At 33.5% G+C, this 22,639-nt stretch overlaps 1 protein-coding gene across 3 annotated transcripts in view; it reads left to right on the plus strand.

The window, feature by feature from the left end:
* Positions 1-20,563, plus strand: part of LOC148611222 (synaptotagmin-6-like) — a 51,535-nt gene extending 30,972 nt beyond the window's left edge. For 2 of the 3 annotated variants that reach the window (XM_088591527.1, XM_088591528.1), the window contains exons 2-5: positions 2,560-2,732; positions 13,213-13,656; positions 15,550-15,667; positions 19,208-20,563. In XM_088591527.1, the coding sequence (XP_088447653.1) occupies positions 2,560-2,732; positions 13,213-13,656; positions 15,550-15,667; positions 19,208-19,506 (1,034 nt within the window). In that variant the 3' untranslated portion in view covers positions 19,507-20,563. Of the gene's footprint in view, positions 1-2,323; positions 2,358-2,559; positions 2,733-13,212; positions 13,657-15,549; positions 15,668-19,207 lie in introns of those variants that run through there. The other variant, XM_088591529.1, reaches the window with a different exon arrangement.
* Positions 20,564-22,639: the final 2,076 nt, after the last annotated feature.

Raw genomic sequence — 22,639 nt, forward strand, 5'->3', positions numbered from 1 at the left:
CGATGTTAGAATTGTCAAACTTGCAAAGCAAATTTTTGGTCATTACCCGACGTGTTCGATTACTTTGGTAGCACTGCCTGCACGAAGTCCGGTGCCCTAAACCACTCGGCCAGCTAAGCTATATCAAAATGTAGCTGTCGCTGATTGGTGATTGGCCAGCTAGGTGACTCATTCTCGTATGGTTGAAACTTAGTACACAATGTATGGTCGTACAGGAAAGCTCGTCTATGTGTTGTTATGTAGGATCAAATTAACTACATATCAAACAAATCTCTCAAATTGTGACGACTCTATTATCAGATCATGGTTGATACACATAACAATTTTTTGAACGTTCCCGCCGTTGGATTCGAACCCGTACCGACCTATAGCAACACCGCCTGCACTAAGTCCGGGCCCTTGACCACCCCAAAATGCAAGCATTCTACGTTATCTTTCCTGTATCAACTTGATTCTATGGAGCAGTATAGGGAATAGAGTCACAATTTGTGACGTTTAAAATATATGCTTAAAGAATTAATGTATAGACGTTTTCGCATTTGTGGACACGCCATTGCGGAAAATCGTATACTTTCCCGCTGTTTGATACTGAAATAGATTAATGCACTGTTCGTTTCCCTGACGTCACAACTCTTGGGTAATGAGGAGCAATACGACAAGTGTAGACAAACAAAATAATAAGTATTATTTAAAACATTGATATTGAAACATATTTTTATCACAAATACCAGAATATTACTTATTTTTACAATTAAAGCTTGTTTTCAGTTTTGAAATATAAAAATGTATCTTTTAAGGCTACGCGATCATTATAACCGTGTGATCATACAGGTTTTGTTATGAATTTTTATCTTTTAATCTCAGTTTCCGCTATATAGATGACGTATTATCGTTAAACAATCATAGTTTCGGGGATTTGATACATCGCATCTACCCCAAAAGAACTTCAGATAAAAGATATTACAGACACTGTGAAGTCAGCCTCACATCATGACCTACACATAGAAATCGATAGTAAAGGAAAACAGTTACTATTGACAATTTTTACGACACACATGAGACTTTTCATTCAGAATTGTTAACTTTCCTTTCCTCTGTGTCAACTTTCCTTTTATCTGTAGCATCAGAACCTGTGTATCGAGTTTACATATCACATACGTTATGCCAGAGCTTGCCTTAACTAAGCAGACTTTTTTTTTACCGCTCTAGAATTCTTACAGTTAGGCTTCTGGAACAGAGTTATGTTGCTATAAGATTGAATTCATCACTACGGAAGCTGTTTGAACTCGTGTATCGTTATGGCGCATCCATCTGCACCACGAAAACTGATTTGTTCAACGTGTCATAGTTTTCCTTTCCTCTTTCGTCTACCGGTATACCAAGTCCATGCTCCCAGGTTTTAGTGGAGTCCGTGTTGCTAATTTACTATTGTTACTTTGTATGTATTATTTTAGTTACTTAATGTGTTTGTTTTGTATGTCTGTGTTCCATGTCTGGTGTTTGTCCCTGAATTACATTCTTTTGATTTCTGCTGGAATCTTGGTTCCCTTGATTACTCTTTTATAATAAGGATATCAATGTTTTGTTGTGTTGTCCATTGTGTGTGTGTGTGTGTGTGTGTGAAATTTGTAAAGATGTGTATACAATTAATGAACACTCATTAAGATGAATATGCCAATTGTCATAAGACTTCAAACAAATCTCGAAAAAGTCATAAAGACGATCACAATCTACCATAATAAATATATACTTCATGTTTCTATCAAAATCAATGTCAATATGCTATCATTAGTGTATTCAATATTTCATTGGAAGATTGTTTGACGACGTCCAGATCACTGTTGAATCAAATACAGTTCTGTATTAATCAAATTATGAAAATTTGAAATGACACTTGCTGATTTGCCTGAGACTCTAATTCACAGCATGCTGGCTGGTTTAGCAAAATATAATACTTACTAACTCAATGTCACCAGAGGCTATTATCGGTACATCTTGTGTACCAGAAATGAATTCCGGATATCTAATTTAGACAGAAAGCAAATATTTCGAATTAGATTACAAATATGCATAATTGCATCCGTATATTTCTATGTGCAACTGATGAAATATACCAGCCTTCTAATTCCTGCTATCTTTGAGTTACGTTGACATATAAGGTGTTATCGTGTCTAACGGATATGCTGCATGATCTTATTACAGGGTTATTTATGCGGCATTTTGTTTCACAGCTGTGCATAGGATTGTTGGAACAATCCTATTGCTTGTCTAAGACTAGAATATAAAGGTTTATACATTATTTGTACACATCTTTTTATCCGGTATTAGAACCTTGCAGACTTGCTGTTAAATAATGGGTAATAGATGAATTCATTGTTCAAAACATTTTCTGATTTTTGTTATAAAGAAATGAATACGTTTTAAATACACAAAAAAGAAACCATGTAATTTCATCCCTAGTAGATACTTCAAGCATTATTTGGATTTTCAACCGTTTTATTTTACAAGGAATAGACAAGTGTCATGTTCTTACTTAACATTTATCTCTTTTATTAACAGAAGGAAGTTCTGGAAACGTCACTCCGGGATCTGTATCCGGTTTCCGAGATTCATCGTCCTTCACTTTTACCAATGATGGCTTGCCTCCAATGCCTGTCCAACGACAACGAAGAGCGTCAATGCAGGACGCCATTGACCTGAAGAAAATAGATGCTAAATTATATGATAGAAAGGTAAGACACGGGGCTATGAACTATATTTACAGTATTCTGTTCTGGAGCATTCTCTTTAAAGGTCTTCTGATTTTGGAAAAAGAATCTTTGAAAAGACTTCATGGACCACGGTTTGAGCAATATGCCATGCCTTTCATCAAAAATGGTTTTTTTCCTTTTCGTTCTTCAAGTCAGCTGCTTGATTGGTTGAAATTTTAGTCTTGGTAGGATTTAAGAAAAAAAAATGACGATACTTTTTTTCTGATTTTGGGACCACGTGCATTTGTCGGGCTATAACTGAAACACGTCTGAAGGATATGTAGGAAAGACAAATGCATACAAACATTGATAGCTCATGTTAATATTGATATATGCTAAATATAACAGGTTTTTTTTTCTTGAAGCATTTTAATTAAAGCCCACTTGACGTAAAATAATTCTTCATTTTCACAAGACATGCATCTTAATATGAAATCAAGAAAATGGTGTTTCTTAAAGAAGGCCTGCATGTATGACATGTTAATTCTAATCTAAATTATAGACAGAATATAGTTATATTAGAATTCTCGTCTTTAAGAGAAAGAAATTAAAATGGAGATATTTCGTGTTTTGTCAAAAGTTCCCGCCTTAATCCATCACAGTCGATAATGGAATCATATATGCTGATCTAATTACTATTTCCTTCAACTCCTAACTTCTAATTTAGTACGCGCCTACACAAGTTATATCTCGTTTTCACTTTCAAAATCAAACTGCTAATCTTAAAATGTCGCCTGAAGCACAAATTTGAGTAAAATATGAAACTTTATTCAAATCACGAGGTATGTTTTTGTGCTTCCTATACATGTCGTGTCAGATATGGCCAAGAACAGATATGAAGAACACCAGTGATGACGTAATTCGTCTACAGGGACATCCAAATCACCAGCACATTACTGCATTTCGGTTGATTTTCCACTAGAATTTCTGACCGTAACTTGAATATTACAACACTCCTTACTCTTTTTTTCTATGTCGTGTAAAATATGTCAATAGAGGACCTGTCCCTGGGCATTAAGTGGTCCGTCCGATTATGTTTCGAATTGTTAGATTGACACGCCTTAAACACTTTGATTTTACCTTTGCACTCAAAGATGCAGTCTGTTTAGGTAACATTCAATTTAGGAACACATGATAACTCGCAATGGATAAATACATTACTTATCGATTTTTCAGCACTTTGAAAATTTCAGCTTTTCACGTACAAGCATTTCCTAAGTAGTATAACTTAAGCTACTGAAAGGTCTGAAAACTGGTCAATTTAAAAATTCATGTCTCGGGATTTCAAAGAATAATCGAAGGAACCATGATCCTAGCGGAAATCAAAAGAATGTAATCCAGGGACAAATACCAGTCATGGAAAACAGACAAATACAACAAAGAACATAAAGTAACTAAAATTATACATACAAAGTAACAAAAGTAAATTAGCAACACAGACTCCACTAAAGACTGGGAGCAAGGACCAGGTGCACCGGTAGGGTAAGTATCCTCTACTTTTCTAGAAACACCCGCCGAGTTGCTCATAAAAAGTCAAGTTGACGAAAGAGGGAAGGAAAACTATGACACGTTGAACAAATCAATTTTCATGGTGCAGGTGGATACACTGTAACGCCCCACGAGTTCATGATGACAATCATTAAACTTCTGTAGTGATGACCACAATCTAGTAGCAACAGCTCCAGAAGCCTAATTGTAAGAAGTAGGGCGATACAAAAAGTTGCGTAGTTAAGGCAAGCTCTGGAAAAACGTATGAGTTGTGATATGAAAACTCCATACACAGGTGCAGAAGGAATGTTGCCACAGATGAAAGGAAAATTGACAATACTGAATGAAAAGTCATCACGTTTGTCGTAACGTTTGGTCAGTAGTTTTCCTTTATCATCAAGTGTAGGTCAAGATATGAGACTGACTTCACAGTGTCTGTAGTATCCTTTATCTTAAGTTCTTTGGGGTAGATGCGTTGTATCAAATCCCCGATTGTTTAACGATAAGACGTCATCTATATAGCGGAAACTGAGATTAAAGGATCTAGCTAAATGATGTTCTTTTTTTTTGGTTCAGATCAGCAATAAAGTCAGCATTATAAGAGTGAAAGAATAGGTCAGCAAGTAGAGGAGCACAATTTGTTCCCATTGGAATGCCGACTGTTTTTTTTTAATAACGTGCCCACCACACTGGACAAATATGTTGTCGATAAAAAATTCCAGCATTTTAAAAACATCTTCTCCGGTATATTTAGGAGATGATTGGGAATTATTTGTCACAAAAGTATGAGTAATGTTTGCCAGGAGTATATTTGTATCTAGGTGTACCATCTTTTTGGAGAAACAACGATGTATAATATTTTCGTGTCGGGATTGTAACTGAGTATGGGGAATAGAAATATACAGTGTTGAAAAATCATAGGTGTTAATGCTATTCTATTCAGATAATTATCTTGAATTGCTATTTATATTTTTCATTATGAAAGACCTTTAAAACTTTATGTTGTTTCATAACGTACTAAAATACCCTTCCCTCTTAAAATTGAAATAATTCACACCAAAATACCCTTCCCTTCTTAAATTGAAATCATAATTGTTTTAGAATATTGAATCAAAGAACCCTAAATATCGGGTTCTTTACAATTATTTCAATCAGCCAGGTCATGCCCAATATTTGAACATGATGGTTTGTTTCATAGAGAAAATTTACCATCACACTAACAGGCCTAAACTTAGTAGACGTACCGCACCATTATGTAGTTGTTTTGGATTAAAGAGTTAGGTAAAGCAATGCTTTATAGCTGTAACGATAATGTAAAAGGTGTTGGGAATTTATCTAGTCCAGGTAGTGGTAAAGTTGTTTAACAGCTATCCCTGAAATAAACGTAGATATGGCCAAAGACGACGGAAGCCTAGGAAAAAAGATGCACCCGATCCTGTTACAGCATATTTACTTTCAGACAGATATAATAACCGTTGGCTAGTTTACAACAACCTTGATATGTTCATTACATTAGTACAAATATTTTTTTCACTACCAGTCACCCTTCTGAAAGATGTTATAGATTTCGGATTCGAGGAAGGAGGTGTCGACCCTTCTTCGATAAAATACAGATTGTCCAGCATTATATCTGACGTGGCCAAATTCCGTCTTTTAAGACCTGTCAACCTGAACCTCTTCATGATGATAATTAGAAATTTATACATATTCCATTTTCCATCGAAGGGAGTAGATGCTAATTACATCAGCAATGTTCTTCATCGTAAACAGGTAGTTTTCTAAAATTTTCCCATATTTCAAATATCAATCTGTTCCTATTGTCTCTTACAGCTACACTTATACAATAAGTAGGAAAATTTTGCACCGTAAAAAGACATTGCAGAATCTAAACATTGAGGAATAATGGAAGTCCTCTCTGACATGTGACTGTGCTTCTCTCTTTAATTACAGCCCTTCTGGTTATGTCATCACTGGATATTTGAATTCCATTGAGAAGGTAGTTTTTATGGTCCAAAATTAAGAGAACCACAGCCTCTCAGTTGGAAACTTAATTTCAAAACCATAATGGAAGATGTTGAAGATTATGCCAGGTCATGGATAAAGAGAGAAAAGGACCAAGAACCAGAAATCGAGTCCTTATTAGATTGGATACATGCCATCTGATCGTTGGTACGGAATCGTATTGACAATCTCCAGAAATGTGTCAATAAAAGACCCGAGTCCGTATTCAACGATCGTTAGGCACTTGAACGCCTTTCCTCACTACATGAGAAATATGTTATCGTCCCTGCCGAAAAAGCTTCAAGCGACATTGTATTTGTTCATCTTCCAAATATACATAGGAAGATGCTTACAAAATGCTTGAATTTTTAATTTTAAACATATTTGTCCAGTGTGGTGGACGTGTTTTTCAATAAACGGTCGGCATTCCAATGGGAACAAATTGTGCTCATTTACTTGCTGACCTATATCTTCACTCTTATGAGCCTGACTTTATAGCTGATCTAATCAGAAAGAAAAAAATATCGTTTGGCTAGATCCTTCAATCTCAGTTTCCGCTATATAAATGACGTATTATCTTTAAACAATCCTAATTTCGGGGATTTGATACATCGCATCTACCCAAAAGAACTTGAGATAAAGGATACTACAGACACTGTGAAGTCAGCCTCATATCTTGACCTACACTTAGAAATCGATGGTAAAGGAAAACTATTGACCAAACTTTAAGACAAACGTGATGACTTTTCATTTAGAATTGTCAACTTTCCTTTCATCGGTGGCAACATCCCTTCGGCTCCTGCGTATGGAGTGTTCTTATCACAACTCATACGTTATGCCAGAGCTTGCCGAAACTAGGGAGACTTTTTGTATCGCGCTAGAACTCTAACAAATAGGCTTCTGGAACAGGGTTATGTTGCTACAAGATTGAAGTCATCACTACATAAGTTTTATGGTCGTCATCATGAACTCGTGGATCGTTATGATGTATCCATCAGCACCATGAAAACTGATTTATTCAACGGGTCATAGTTTACCTTTCCTCGTTTGTCTACCCCGGACTTGACATTTTATGAGCAACTCGGCGGGTGTTTCTAGAAAAGCAGAGGACGCTTACCCTACCGGTGCACCTGGTCCATGCTCCCAGTTTTTAGTGGAGTCCGAGTTGCTCATTTACTTTTGTTACTTTGTATGTATAATTTTAGTTACTTTATGTTCTTTGTTTTGTATGCCTGTTTTTCATATCTGGATTACATTCTTTTGATTACCGCTATAACATTGGTTTCCTTGATTACTCTTAGTAAAGCACATTACCTCAGTTGCATTATTAAGACATTAGGCATTGATAGTAGCATCCCAGGTAATGCCACATACATACATGCAACCTTTGACAAAGATGAAATCCTGAACAACCATAAGTCCTTCATGCCTTCTCTCAACATCGGAACAAAATGTGAGAACTTACTTAACTTGTATTGGATTCCTAAACTTCATAAGAATCCATACAAAGAAAGGTATATAGCTGGATTTTCATCTTGCTCCACGAAGTAGATGTCAATTCATCTTACAAAGATATTGTCTGTAGTGAAGGATGGACAGCATGCTTGTTGCAATACCACCTACTCTCGTAGTGCATTAATCATATGTGTATACTTGAAAAATCTGACGATTAACTTCAAAACCTAAAATCCCGCCGCTTTTCGGAAATATGTTTTTGACTTCTTAACTCTTTACACTACACGCTACCACATGATAAATTGAAATCTCGTTTGAAAAAAAACCTATTTGTAAATCTTTCGCTGTTTCAAACATTAATGTTGTACTTGTTTACAAATCCACATATTTTTCTAAAACATCGCAGAAGAGCAACAGGAAAGCAGGTTTGCGATATGCTTGATTTCTTCATTGATTACGTATTTGTCACATTTAGAGGAGCTTTTTTAACATAAAGTTAGCATTCCAACCAAAGGGCACTACATGTGCTTCTCTCCTAACCGATTGTTTTATATTTATACGAGACTGAATTTCTTCAGAATCTTGTAAAGAATAAAAGTTTAAAAGATGCTAAATCCTTTAACTTTACATACAGATATATTGACGATGTATTGTCCATCAACAACCCTTCTTTTGGTACATAGTTGCCGTCGGTTAAGCATTAAGATTTATGATAAAAGAGACGACTTCAATCTAAATATCATAAATTGTCCTTACCTGTGCAACAATATCCCTTCATCTCCTGCATATGGTTTTTATATTTCACAATTGATTCGCTACGCTAGAGCAAGTACCAATTACTCTGATTTCCTTGAACACCATAAACATCTGTGTAACAGACTTCTGAATCAGGAGTATGAGGAAATGTGTCTCAAAAAGTCACTTTCCAAATTCTTTTTTTATATATTGTGAACGTATTGATTTTCGCGGATTCTGTCAAGTAAGCATATTTGCGGGCATCAATTTTCGCGGATTAAACAAGGATTAGCGTTATACAGTGTTAAAAATCATTTTCGCGTGTACTATTTTTCGCTTTTTCTGTCCACCGCAAAAATAGGAAAAATTAGTCACCGCGAAAATTAGTACGTTTACAGTATCAGTAAATGGTTGAAAACATGGTTGAAAAATGCTCAGTTCATTCTAAAATACTGAATAATGATTGGCTTTTCTTTTTTCGCTCGGCATTAAATTTGAGGTCGAAAGCACAACTATGACAGCTGTAAATATCTTCTGAAATGGTTTTATGGTAGTTATTTTTTAATGTAACTATATTTAATTCTCATCCTCCAAGTCTCAAATTCAAGCAACATCTCTGAAGTTGTCAAAATGTATTTAAGTTACATTTGGAATTAATATCTTTGTTAAAGTATACTCAGAAAGAATGATATCAAAGATACTCAAGAAGTATTCTATAAAAGTAGCGCCAGTGTTTATTATGATTCCTTCGAGTAGTATCTAGACATAACAAAAAACACTGTCATTGAGCCTTTAATTCAGATATGATACAGACCTTTTCATCATGTCAGAGTCACTGACTAAATTAAATTATCCATGACAGGGGTTTTCTCTCCTTCATTAGAATTCCTAGGATGTTGCACGTAGGTCAAGTATCAATATAGAGTTCGAAGTCATTGGTATAACCTCAATAGATGATTTGCTCAGGAAACTAGGTCATCACCTTGAGCAATTCCCTTAACGACTTTTTAATAGTGGATAACATTGGTGCTTCAGGAGAAATTGACTTCACTACCATTTTGGGACTAAAAAGTGATTTTGGTCTAACGCTGTAGGCTGAACTTTTGCTTTTCGTAAATCGTAATTGTTTTCCAAGCACGCCATGGAATAACAAACTTACTTATCAAATTTCTAGAATTTCTAGCACAGTATTTGCTGTTTACTTCAATTTATTTATATATATATAAAAGAGCGAATGTATTTAATTTTCGATTGATGGGGAAGTTAATGACTCCTACATTTGTAGATTCGCTGGCTGATACAAATTACTTCTGTTGGAAGTGACGTATGCAGTTAAGATGTGATTGTTCAAACTTTTAACGCATCCACATATCATGTTTTATAGAAAGTCTTGCATGTTCCCAGTTGGTCGAGCCATCAGCGATATGATAACATAACGGTGCATTTTTCTATCTAGTTCAATGTACATATAGCTCCATCCCTCATAGGAAATCCAAAAAACATACCAAGGACGAAGCTTAAGGGACATCCTATATATGTAGATGCTCCGATTCATGGATGGCTGAAAATCGATTTGTCGGAAGTGACGTATTTCGGAAATGACGTATGCATTTAGGAAGTGATTGTTTGAACTCTTATCGCAGTTGCGTTTGTTACAGGAAGACTCGCATATTCCGTTGGACCAATGGTCAAGACATGAACGATTACATTGGCGTACTATCAATAAATTTAAATGGTATTTGAGTACAAATATTGCCTCTCATATGTTAAGCCTATTAAAATCATAATAACAAAAAGGTAAAGCGTTACATATGATCCGTTTGCATCGTATTTTTATGTGGTATCAAATAAACGAATGTTGAGTGCCAAATACAATGAATTGGTGTGACGTTTTATTGTTTACAAAAACTTTTGACCAATCAGAAATACTTTGAATCAAATGGACATTCATGTATATTTATTAAGATTTTTAAAACAATTTACCATAACAATTAATAATAAACAAGTATTTTTTTCCAGACGAAAGTGTAAAAGATTTTCTTGAAAAAAAACTAGTACTATTTCGAAAATTATACTGCTTTTAAAGTGAAACCTTTCCTTTCCTAAATTTGTACCACAAGGGCTAAATACGCAAGTGCTCATTTCTACAAAACTGTTGAAAATTCTTAAAAGAAACAATACTACCCAGCTACCGAAATAGTGAACGGATGTTTATTGTCGTTTTATGAACGTTGAGTAAATTGCCCCAGGGTACCTATTTGTGCTCCAATGACGTCATATCTTAAGCTCCAAAAGCACAAAGCTTTTTTATAAACTTGATTTGTATCTATGCTTCAACCAGCTATCGAATGGTATTAAGATTTGATAAATTATGGCACTAAATAAGATAGGTGAATGTTTTGTTTTTGTTTTGTTTTTTGTTTTGTTTTGTTTTTTTTTTTTGGAGGGGGGGTGTAATTAGATTTTTTTATTATGAATTTCTTTGTGAACTTTTTAAAACATAAAAAGTACTGTTGGAACTTCGAAAAAAATGAGAGTGTCCCACTGTAGAAAAGTATTATTAGGATTTTCATTTGTTGAACACGTCGACGATTATGGTAATGTGATATTTATATAACCCTCGGTGAAGGCTAGTGGAAGTTTTTATACCGTCTAGATATATAATTATTTTCTTGATTTAATCTTACTCTTTGATGTTTGTTTTATTAGAATTATTTCTCCGACAGATGCGTTTTGCTTGACAGTGATATTAAACAAAAGTCACATGTGCAATATCAACATTTGACTTTTCTTTTATTCATAAAAGAAACAAGTGTTTGATTAAAATTATTTCTCTGAAGCAGAGGATGTTTTGTGTTCTTTGATCCTTTTCCATAAGATTTAACACAATTCCTTTACACGATAAGGTTAAAGTGATTACAATAAATAGATATATGGGAAAATGTTAGATACTTGACGGAATATCACGCGAATGTTACATACCATATATGTGGAATTAAAGTATAGCCTCCAATGTATATTGGAAGAAAGTTTGTTCTAGCCACTGAAAGTCGTTGTTTGGTTTAAGCTGGCTGCGTCATACAGAACGTTTGAATTTGTAGAAACTAGTGTTTGATTCTGTGTTTTATGCTTATTAAGGGATTTTTGGGGGAATTATGTATTACGTCAAGCAAAATCAATTTAACAAACGATTCAGAGGCGGATCCAGAGATTCTCAGAAGAGGGAGCCCCGGCTCTATCATTTATCAGTGATGTTCTATAAAATCAACTAATTTTTTCCGACCTAATGGCGGGGCTAGCCTCCCCCTGGATTCGCCTATCCGATTGATCTTAGAGATTTCACAATAAAGTACAAGTAACCTTCATTTACTTGCACAAGGTAGTAAAACTGGATGAAAATATCCATTGATACCATATATAATTTGAATACGAATAAATGATTTGTCGTTTTATATATGGTGTTAACAAGACTTTGTTTACACTATATAATAACCGACTTAATGATTTATAATTCATAACTCTGATATCACCATTGAACTCCATCGTTAAAAAAACCAACATTTACATAGTATAGAATTCCATTATTGAGTTATTACCAGGCAGCTTAAATCGAATTCTGATCTCAAGTGGTTCATTTGGAAATACTTCCTGGTAACCATGAGCGTCCAGAAACTACACATTATGCGAAATTGATAATAGCATTGTTACTTGGTTTTCACACAATTTTAATGAGTGAATTAGCAGAAACTGAAACAAAAGACTTTCGAATTTCCTTTGTTTTCACACAGTCTTAAAGTACATTGGATTACTATTATTATGCGACTAACTTCCGGGTAAAGATGTACTAAGTTTTGAAATAAAAACTCCTCTTAAAATGAATATCAAAGAGTACTGGTGTCTAGATTTAATTACAAAGTTTATATTTTAAGGTTCTTTGAATCTTTATTGTCAGCATATTTACCAAGGAAAATCCAGGTAACAAGAATTCGAAAGAACACTGTAGTGATAACGACTAGAAATGACACAAGAAATAACCAAAATAACACATACAAAGAAGCAAGTAAATGAACAACCCGGACTATAACTGAAAGCATAGACCAGGTGCACCGGTAGGGTGAAAAGAGTGACTATTAAGATTCTAGCGCAAGTAACTTCAGAGCATATCGCATTCGTGCCATTTTAGATGTTGATAGCAAGCCAAAAGAAGTGCATAGAATATCTGACGATTAGCGATATTGAAGACTTCAGTCTTTGATTTGATTTATACTCGTATAATTTGATACTTAAATTAAATTATAAGGAATGACTGTGATATATGGTCTATGAAATAATCTCAATCACATGATGCACACTAAATAACCAGCGTACACCGAAAATTTCTTTTAAATATGAAAATATACTGTAAAAAAATACAAAACAAGAAATTTGAGTAACGCCCTTTTTCACTAGTCGAATTTCTATTTATAGTTTTTCAAACCATTTGTAGAATCATTTCATCTGCCTCTATGATTGAGTTTTCAAATTCGATCTTGTTTCTAAGCTTGTCGAAGGTACACCGATTCCTGGACGCTGAAGGACTTCGCTTCGAAGGGTTTTTATCATTATTACCCAATCTATTGAGAAAGTTTGCGAAGACTCCAGAAACTGTTCAATATTTGCATTTGCAATTAAATGTTACTTAAAAAGTAACTGCATTTATAATTATTTTAATGTCAGTTATCAAACTTTGCTATGTCAAAAAATAATTTGTATCAATCTTATATGTTTTGTCTGCATTTTTCAGCAACTATATAGACAACATTCCCTTGCCAGCAATGAAGAGGAGAATCTCGGTGCAATAAACTGTAGTTTACAATACAACAAAGAAACGCATCTTCTCTCCGTAAACATCATTCAAGCAGAAGACCTTGTGGCGTATGATGTCATATCCGGAACTTCAAATCCGTACTGTAAGGTTTCGCTCTTGCCAGATCACAAAAGTCAACTTCAGACCAGGATACACAAGCGAACGTTAGCTCCTAAGTTTGACGAAGAATTTATTTTCGATGTTTCTCCATCCAGACTTCCGCACTGTTTCCTGGAAATTTTGTTATTTAACTATGATCATTTCTCTAAGCACGAGTGTGTAGGTCAAGTTAAGATCGCCTTAGTAGACAGTTTAAACCTGACAGATAAAGTTGTTGTTTGGAAAGGAATATGTTCCTACGAAGCGGAAAAGAGCAAAGATGTAAGTGGGCTAATGGCAAATATGTCTATGTATATATATGATATTGCTGACCCTTATTGTTAAGCCACTTATAATCATCAACATATACAAACCAGTTCTTAATTAAACATTTTATGATAACTTAATTCATTTCGTTTTTTAAGGGTTGCTGGAAATGATTCATTTTATTCTTTAGGGTGTTGGAAATGATTTATTTTGTTCTTTAGGGTATGCTGGAAATAATTCATTTCGTTCTTTAGGGGGTATTGGAAATGAATTACTTCTTTCTTTAGTAGGTGCTGGAAATGATTCATTTTGTTCTCTTTAGGGGTGTTGGAAATGAATTATTTCGTTCTTTAGGGGGTGCTGGAAACGATTCATTTCGTTCTTTAGGAGTGTTGGAAATTAATTATTTCGTTCTTTATTGGGTGCTCGAAATGATTCATTTCGTTCTTTAAGGGGTGTTGGAAATGAATTATTTCGTTTTTTAGGGGGTGCTGGAAACGATTCATTTCGTTCTTTAGGAGTGTTGGAAATGAATCATTTCGTTCTTTATTGGGTGATCGAATTGATTCATTTCGTTCTTCCGGGGTTCTGGAAATGAATTATTTCGTTCTTTTGTGGGTGCTGGAAACGATTTATTTCGTTCGTTAGGAGTGTTGGAAATGAATCATTTCGTTCTTTATTGGGTGCCGAAATGATTCATTTCGTTCTTTAAGGGGTGTTGGAAATGATTCATTTCGTTCTTTATGGGTGTTGCAAATGGTTTATTTCGTTCATTATGGGGTTCTGGAAATAAATTAGGTGGTTCTTGTCCTCTTAAAAATAGTTTAACTTTGAAACTCATTTCTGCCTATGGGGTTTATTTTATTATTGTTATAATTCTTTTTTATTATTATGGTTTATTTCTTTTTGTTATCTGCTTTTTGTTTTGTTTTGTTTTTTTGTTTTTTTTGTTTTTTGTTTGTTTTTTTTTGTTGATTTGGTTTGTATTCTTTTTTTTCTAGTATATATATATTTTTTTGGAAGTATCTGTTGTGTAGTTATTGATACAAGTTGAAAGTTTTATATGACTTGTCTTTTCAAAAGCAGCATTTTATTGCGACATACTTATGATTTATATCATATTGATGCTACCATGATAAGAGACAGTTTCTATCCATGTAACAGCTTATTACTTGCCTACAACAAAACACTCTACTATAATGATGAATTGTACTTAATTGTGCATGATGCGCATCTTTATATTTTGCACTCCTAATTTTTCGTCTGATGGAATTTCATCCATAAGAGCTTTTTGTTTGCTATATGCGGAAGAAATCATAATTGCCTATTTATGTAATGATAACATAAATTTCTATGCTTTCATTTTAGCTTTAGTTAGGCAATTAAGCTAGTAAAGCGTCAAGTCGAACTATATCCCGGAATAATTGGACTTTCGCGACATCATTAAGTGCGTAATAAACCGTCGAAAATCCCGACAATAATACCATTTTGCAGACATTGATAGAACCATATAGAATGTTACATGTATGTGATAAGTTCACTTTGAAGGGAAGAATGTTTTGACATTAATTCTGATATTTTCGTAATGTTGTTGTCGTTACCATGGAAACGGATAGATTCGTTATAACTTAAGGACAAACATTTATGACATTTCTGTTTTGATTTGTTTTTGTTTTTGTTTTTGTTTTTTGTTTTTTTTTTGTTGTTTGTTTGTTTGTTTATTTATTTATTTTTTTATCTCTTATTGTCAGAAAATGAAAGTTACTATGCAAAGAGCTCATGCAAAATCAATCGAGCAAAGATAAATACACAGTATTAAAAAAGATAAAGGCATTTACGGTGACGCTTCACATAATACATTAGAAGAAATTATGTTATAATCTATATTTTTGTTTAAAAATGTTTTAGAAAGATGTAGGGGAAGTTATGTTTTCCCTGAGTTATCTCTCCAGTGCAGAAAGACTGACAGTAGTCGTTAACAAAGCAAGAAACCTAAAACTGTCAGCAGATGAACAGAAACAATTAGGTGAGGAGTATCACAGTATATAATTACAGGACTTACCTGCAACGACCGGGTTTCAAAGAAAGTCCTTCAAATCAGTCAGTTATTTCCAACTTTTCAATATCTCCTTTTTTCACATCTTAGACGCGTATTTATACTTTGATGTCTCTCAATTGCCCACATGTTTAAATGCTTTGGTGTCTTTTTGTCGGAATTTCTAGTGATATATTGCTTATTTCATTTAGTTTAGTACAGGATTTAAGGCAAACTCCAATTTAAGATATTATGTTCGATATATTGTCAAAGGATAACAAGCGGTTCTTTGAACATTTTGACGTTTGGATGATGAATGGTTGTTTGGTTTGCATGATTTTTTTTAACATTCAAATGCACCGTTTACTTCCAATTATCATACAATAAGTGTTCAAAGCTTTTGGGTGTAGAAGTAATCTTTTCATAGACAGAAATAATACAACAATCCACAATAACCATAAACACATTAAGAAGATGTTTGGAACTGAAAATAGTTTATAGTGCAATAAACTCCAGTGCAACATCTGTAAATTAAAAATATATATATATCGTTCTTTTGTCTGCACATCATAATATAGTAAAAAGTTTTCGTCATTCTCATTCCCAGCTAATTCGATAGCTTGATTGACATTAAATCTACATTCGCCATCAAATAGAAATAAAATTACCATATAGTACTTTCTGCAATACCTATTGCAAATGAAAATATCTTGATTTATTTGAATTTATGGTAGTAAATTAATCTATCTGTATTACGTGTATTTGGATATCACTCACAGATCGAATTAATGACGCCAAATAAAATTTTAAGGTGGTTCCTCGTTGATACATGAAGTCAAATAGCTAAGCTAATTTATTAATTATGATATCATGACAAGAAATGCGCAAAGTTAACATTTTTTTTAAACAAAAGCAAAAACATACTTTTAAAAGTTTGTATTTTATTTAATAGAATGTTTGTCAGCCAAAATTTCAAAATTGACGTTTTACAAACGCAAACGCAGCTTTGTTTGCGTCCTTACAAAGACTAGATTTGAGAGAAAGATCATTTAATCAATATATGTTTACAGAATATCCTAAAAGTGTTCCACCTTATAAAGCATAAATGCACACAAACAATAAAGTTAACCCCTTTGTAACCAATAGAAACATTGACTGTAAACATGCAAAGATGGGGCCTAAAAGTGTCCCACCTTATATACAACATAAATGCACACATAATACATTAGAAGAGGTGGTAAGAGGGAAGATTCCCCTCCACCAATTAACAAAAGATTAACCAACATTTGTTATATACTTTATCCTTGTGAATGTTAACGCCGACTGACCGCGTGGGTCAGCTCTCGTTGTAACTTGATAATCCATGGTTGTATGTACACATTGACCAATCAAATAAAAGCATGTATACGACCACGCGTGTACCATGCATGTACAACAGAGATGAATCTTACGCTCATGACCCTTAATAAACAATGAATAGACCTACATGTAAATGCACAACGAAAGGTATTCTGTATACGGTATTAGTTACATGTATACAAGGAGCCACAAAGAAAAGCATATTGTATCTTATAGCTATGATAAATCATAGACAGCTTCTTTTTATAGAATAGATATTACAAAAATCTGCAATAGCAACGACAAGAAAAATAGCAAATATCAATATTTTATCAATAACTGACAAAAAAGATGCAAAATAAAGCTTAGTTTATATAATAGTAATAACAAATGTGGACAAAAGAATAACGAAGCATGAAAATAATTTAATAATTTAGAGACATCAATATTCAAGTACATGACTGATATGTGACAACAGGAAACATAGATGACTACAAGAAAGAAGCAAAATAAAGCATAATATTTACCATGGTAATGGAATTTATTGACAACAAATTGTCAGAACGTTGTTGATAAATTAAACTATCTGTAATCTTTCTTTGAAATGACTTTACTAATGTAATTCTCCATCCAACTCCTCAATGTGTGGACATAATACTTTATAATCATTAATATTTGTTGAAGACTACTACATGTCTTCGTAAAAAAGTGATGTGTTTTCGAAATTTATTACTGTGGAATTTTCGCTGCTGTCCGGAATAAAAGAGCATACAGTATTTAGAAAAGCAACAACAAAATTGATGATGATTAGAAATACAAAAAAAGCTATTCAGTTTTTCACGTATTTTAATATAGTAATTCATTTGACCTACTTTATATCGATCAAAGTTAGGTCATCTCCAGACATGTTCGAGAATTTCGTTTATTTTTTGTAAAAACAAAATAATTACTTGACACTTGTAGAAGATGATATTATCCGACTTCCTTATTTTTTCTAGTGTCAAAATAGTTCGGTCCGACTGATTGTTGTCCCTTTGAGAAAATAACTATTTTTTATTGAATATTTTTGTGTCTTTTTCTGCTCTTATTCAAAGTTCAAAAAGTTGCCTGTTCCTGGTACACATAAGTAAAATGTAGAGATTTTACTTTTTTTCTCATTATGGTTGACTCGTACTTACTTTCTAATAACAGGTTTGTATACCGTAATATTAAAGTTTCAACTTCATTGGTTACACCGTGGTCATACGAAGGTTTGATATTGTGTGTATGTTTTTTTTGTTTGTTTTTTTTACATCTCATTCAAATTCGACCCAATTCCCTTTTTAAAAATCGGTACTTTTTATATGAAATACAAAAAGTTCTTCATGACTTTTCAATGGTTTAGTTATTTTTGATAATTTCATACATGTATTAGGTGCTTGATTAAATACGTATACGCAACTTTCATCTCTCCAACCAACACCACCGTTTTATCATTCACAATCATCAACAGCATATTTTGGGGGATTTCATTCATTCAAAGATTGCCCAAACAGTATATGAGGATCATAGATTTCAGCAAATGATTTGGAGATTGGGTGAGACCAAAAAAAATCACAATTTCGTTAAGTTGAAATTTATTCTGTTAAAAAAATATCAGCATTTTGATTAAGATTGAAATAAATGTTCTATTTTCATTTTTTACATAGCATATAAAATAATTGTCCTAATGTATGCGGGTGTTTCTAGAAAAGCAGAGGACGCTTACCCTACCGGTGCACCTGGTCCATGCTCCCAGTTTTTAGTGGAGTCCGAGGCGCTCATTTGCTTTTGTTACTTTGTATGTATGATTTTAGTTACTTTATGTTCTTTGTTGTTTATGTCTGTTTACCATGTCTGGTCTTCGTCCCTGGATTGCATTCTTTTGATTACTGCTATAACCTTGGTTCCCTTGATTACTCTCTTATATATAATGGTTTTTACTTCTGAATTAATTATAAAGACATTACAAAAATTATTGACAGTTTTTACTTCTAAATTAATTATAAAGACATTACAATAATTACTAACACTGCACGAGTTTTCTTTTGTCAAAAAGAAAGCCACCAGAAGACGTCTTTTTACCAATTTTAAAATTGACACATTTCCAAGTATATTAAGTCCCTTTTCAGCACTATATTATTTTCCTAATTCTATACTACTTTACTTTTACAGATCCCTACGTGAAAGTGTCAATTTTATCGGATGGAAAGCGAATTAAAAAGAAAAAGACATCGACCTTACATTTAACACAAGACCCTGTATGGAACGAAGCTCTTGTGTTCAGTATAGGAAAAGACCTTCTTAAAAAGCTCTCAGCAGAGTTCCAAATCTTTCACGACAATACGCTGGGAAACGATGAATTGTTAGGTAGAGTGCGGATTGGAGTTGACACACAGGGCGACGGAAGACTTCACTGGAATGATTTGATTACCAGTAATAATGCCGTTGCGAGATGGCATCAGCTAAAATAGAGATAAGAACGATCAATATACATTAGGACAATTATTTTATATGCTAAACATTAATTGGGATCTCGTCGTAAATTCTATTCTTCCTTTTAAGGATAATTCTTATATGTAAAGGGGATTTCCGCTTTCGCTTGCTGTTTATCAACATCTATGGTTTATAGTTTTATAATAGTCTAAAATTTGAATAGAATTTTCATTCGAACCAATATATGCCATTTGCCATTGATCTTTGCAATGAATCTAAGATTGTCTGCCTAAAAGTACAATAAATGTAGGTGATTGCGAATAAAAACATCTATTGTGAATTGAGTGCACAAATGCAATTGAACAATTTTAGTGAATATCGAAATACTGTTCTGAACCCCATACACGCAATTTGTAGAAAGAAAAATGATAGAATGAAATAAAAAAAAACAATAGCAATTCTTTGAGCAATTCTAATTAGCATGCATTTTTGGTCGCTGCGACGCGATATATATTTTTTTTTCAATAGTCATGGAGTTGATATTGTTATTTTGTGCATCTAGGTTAATCACGCTCGTTCAAAGTTAAAAAAAAAATAAATGTTTAGTGTTTAATCGCAGGTCTTTGAAAGATTCAGAAAAAAATCAGGCACTCTGAATCATGCATGTAAAATCCATCAAATCAGGAGAGATATGAGATTAAAGTGAACCAATTCGAATTAACCATTGTTTAATACCTTCCACTATATGAAGAATGATGAAAAATTGTCAATATTTTTGAGTTATTTGTCCTTTAAGTATTTTTTTGCAGGGGGATACAATGATGTTATCACTACATTTAATTTTATCAAGATCTTATTTTCAATTCTGATCGTCCAATTCATACAATTAAGCAATCAAAGTGGTAGATTTTAACTGACAATATTGACTGAATCATTGCATTATTCTTACAAAGAATTGTAGCAATACTGGAAATATAATTGCAAACTTTTCTCTGCAACGCACAGCATAAATTTATTTTTGTACATATAGTTTCTTACTGGAATGCTTTATGTTTAATTATTGTTTTACAGTTTTTTTGCGAAATAAAATGAAAAAACAAACTTTTTTTTGTTGTTATTATATCATATAAATATCTTAAAATATTCATTGTGAGAACAACGACTAGTTCGTTGGAGTAATCGTTCCACTACATTCATAAAAATGGTTAGTAACAAAACTACCGAATTAGTTCAACTATAGGCCATATACAGTTTAGTTTAGGTATTTGAATTATCCCACTGCTAACGCTTCGATATTTTTGTCGAAATTTCTGTATATTGTAATACACACATTCAGTATAAATTTGCCATGGTGCACCAAGTAAGATTGGTAAAAATCAGAGATCAAAATAGTACAGAAGATATGTTGATAATATGAAAATCCATCTAAAGGAAAAAATGTAATAATTTTAGCACAGTTCACACAGAAATCGATAGCGATAAATATTCAAAATATTTTTTCCTTAAATTATTCATACACACACACTTCACTTTATACAAGAACTGATACCAATACGCTACAATTTGACTTCAATATTAATTGCAGGGCATCTACAAAATGTATTAAGGCAGAGGGTAACAAACATAGCTCCGATTTGATTGGTTCAACTTTTCTGTATGGCACAATTCGTAACGCACCCTTTCACATAGAGTAGCGTAGTTAATAGTTTAAAGTTGGTAAGACTTTAATATTTAAATCATCTAGTAATATTTCAATATAAATTTTAGACTTTTACATAAGGGTACTCACGGCGAAAAGAGTAGTCAAATTTGATACTTCTAGTGATAAATTCATAGCTGGAGAAGCATACACGAGCACTACGTGGCAACTGAAATAAAATTGTTTATTAATATTTACTAGTATTTATAATACAAATATAATTTACAGAAAACATATTGGGTGAATAAATTTTGATTTCATCATGATAAAAGCGTCATGATCGATTACTGTGATTTTTAATCCACTCGTTTACCTACTGCCGTTGAGTGAATAAAGTGACGAAAATAGTCTAACCCCATTCAATAATTGAACCATGGTTTGCTGTCGATGTCTGATGCTGTGTAGTTGACCTTCTCTTTATCCCCGATATTCCATTAAAAAAGCGATATACAAAACTTTAGGATAACAGGCAGAATCAAGACAAAGAAAACAGAGACAGGTAGCAACATTCAGAATCTGAAAGAAAACTAAAATAAATTTTCCGTGGAGAATGGCGATTGGAATAAAGATGTCTTAAAGGTGAGGAGTAAACACGCCATGTCGGCCGACTCGATAGGGTCATAGATCTACATAAAAATGTAAATAAAGGGTATGGAACAGATTTATACCAAGTAAAAAACAAAATCGATAACAAATCTTACCATTTTAAATTCTAGTTCTTCTAATGGAACATACAACTACCAAAATCACAGAACAGGGGAAGTAGAATGAGTGGAATAGCTGGACAATATGTGGCGCTGGCGCTACTTAAGTCTGAGAACAATATCTGGGACAAGTGCCACTAAACATATAGCTGACACTGCCGCAACTTAACCTATAACTGAATAATATCTGACACTGCTGCCACTTAACCTATAGCTAAACGATATCTGACACTGGTGTCACTAAACCTATAACTGAATAATATCTGGCGCTGACACCACAAAACCTATATCTGGACAATATTTGGCGCCGGCGCTGGCGCCACTGAACCTATAGCTAGTGGAGTCTGACAATTTATTTAACTTTTATGTTATCATTTAATCCCAGCTTGGACCAAAAGACCATACTGGGCTGGAACAAAAGACCATACTGGACTGTACCAAAAGATCATACTGGACTGGAACAAAAGACCATACTGGACTGGAACAAAAGACCATACTGGACTGGAACAAAAATTTTAATCTATGACCGTGTACTTTGATTCATACATTATTCAAAATATTACGAATCTAATCTAGGTAAAAAAAATTTGTGTGGTGAAATTTGACATGATCGATCAATGTTGATTGATACATTCAAGACGGAAAATATAATTTTTATACCATTTTTTTCTGTAACCCACTGTATATGTAATAAACATCTTCAATGGAATTCCATAGCATATGGAGCAAACCAACCATTGCAGTTGTGCTGGTAGTAAGTGGATTCTG

This window comes from Perna viridis, chromosome 7 (genome assembly GCF_037379345.1).
Source record: "Perna viridis isolate PV_CMFRI_1.1 ecotype Kerala chromosome 7, ASM3737934v1, whole genome shotgun sequence".
Classification (NCBI taxonomy): domain Eukaryota; kingdom Metazoa; phylum Mollusca; class Bivalvia; order Mytilida; family Mytilidae; genus Perna; species Perna viridis.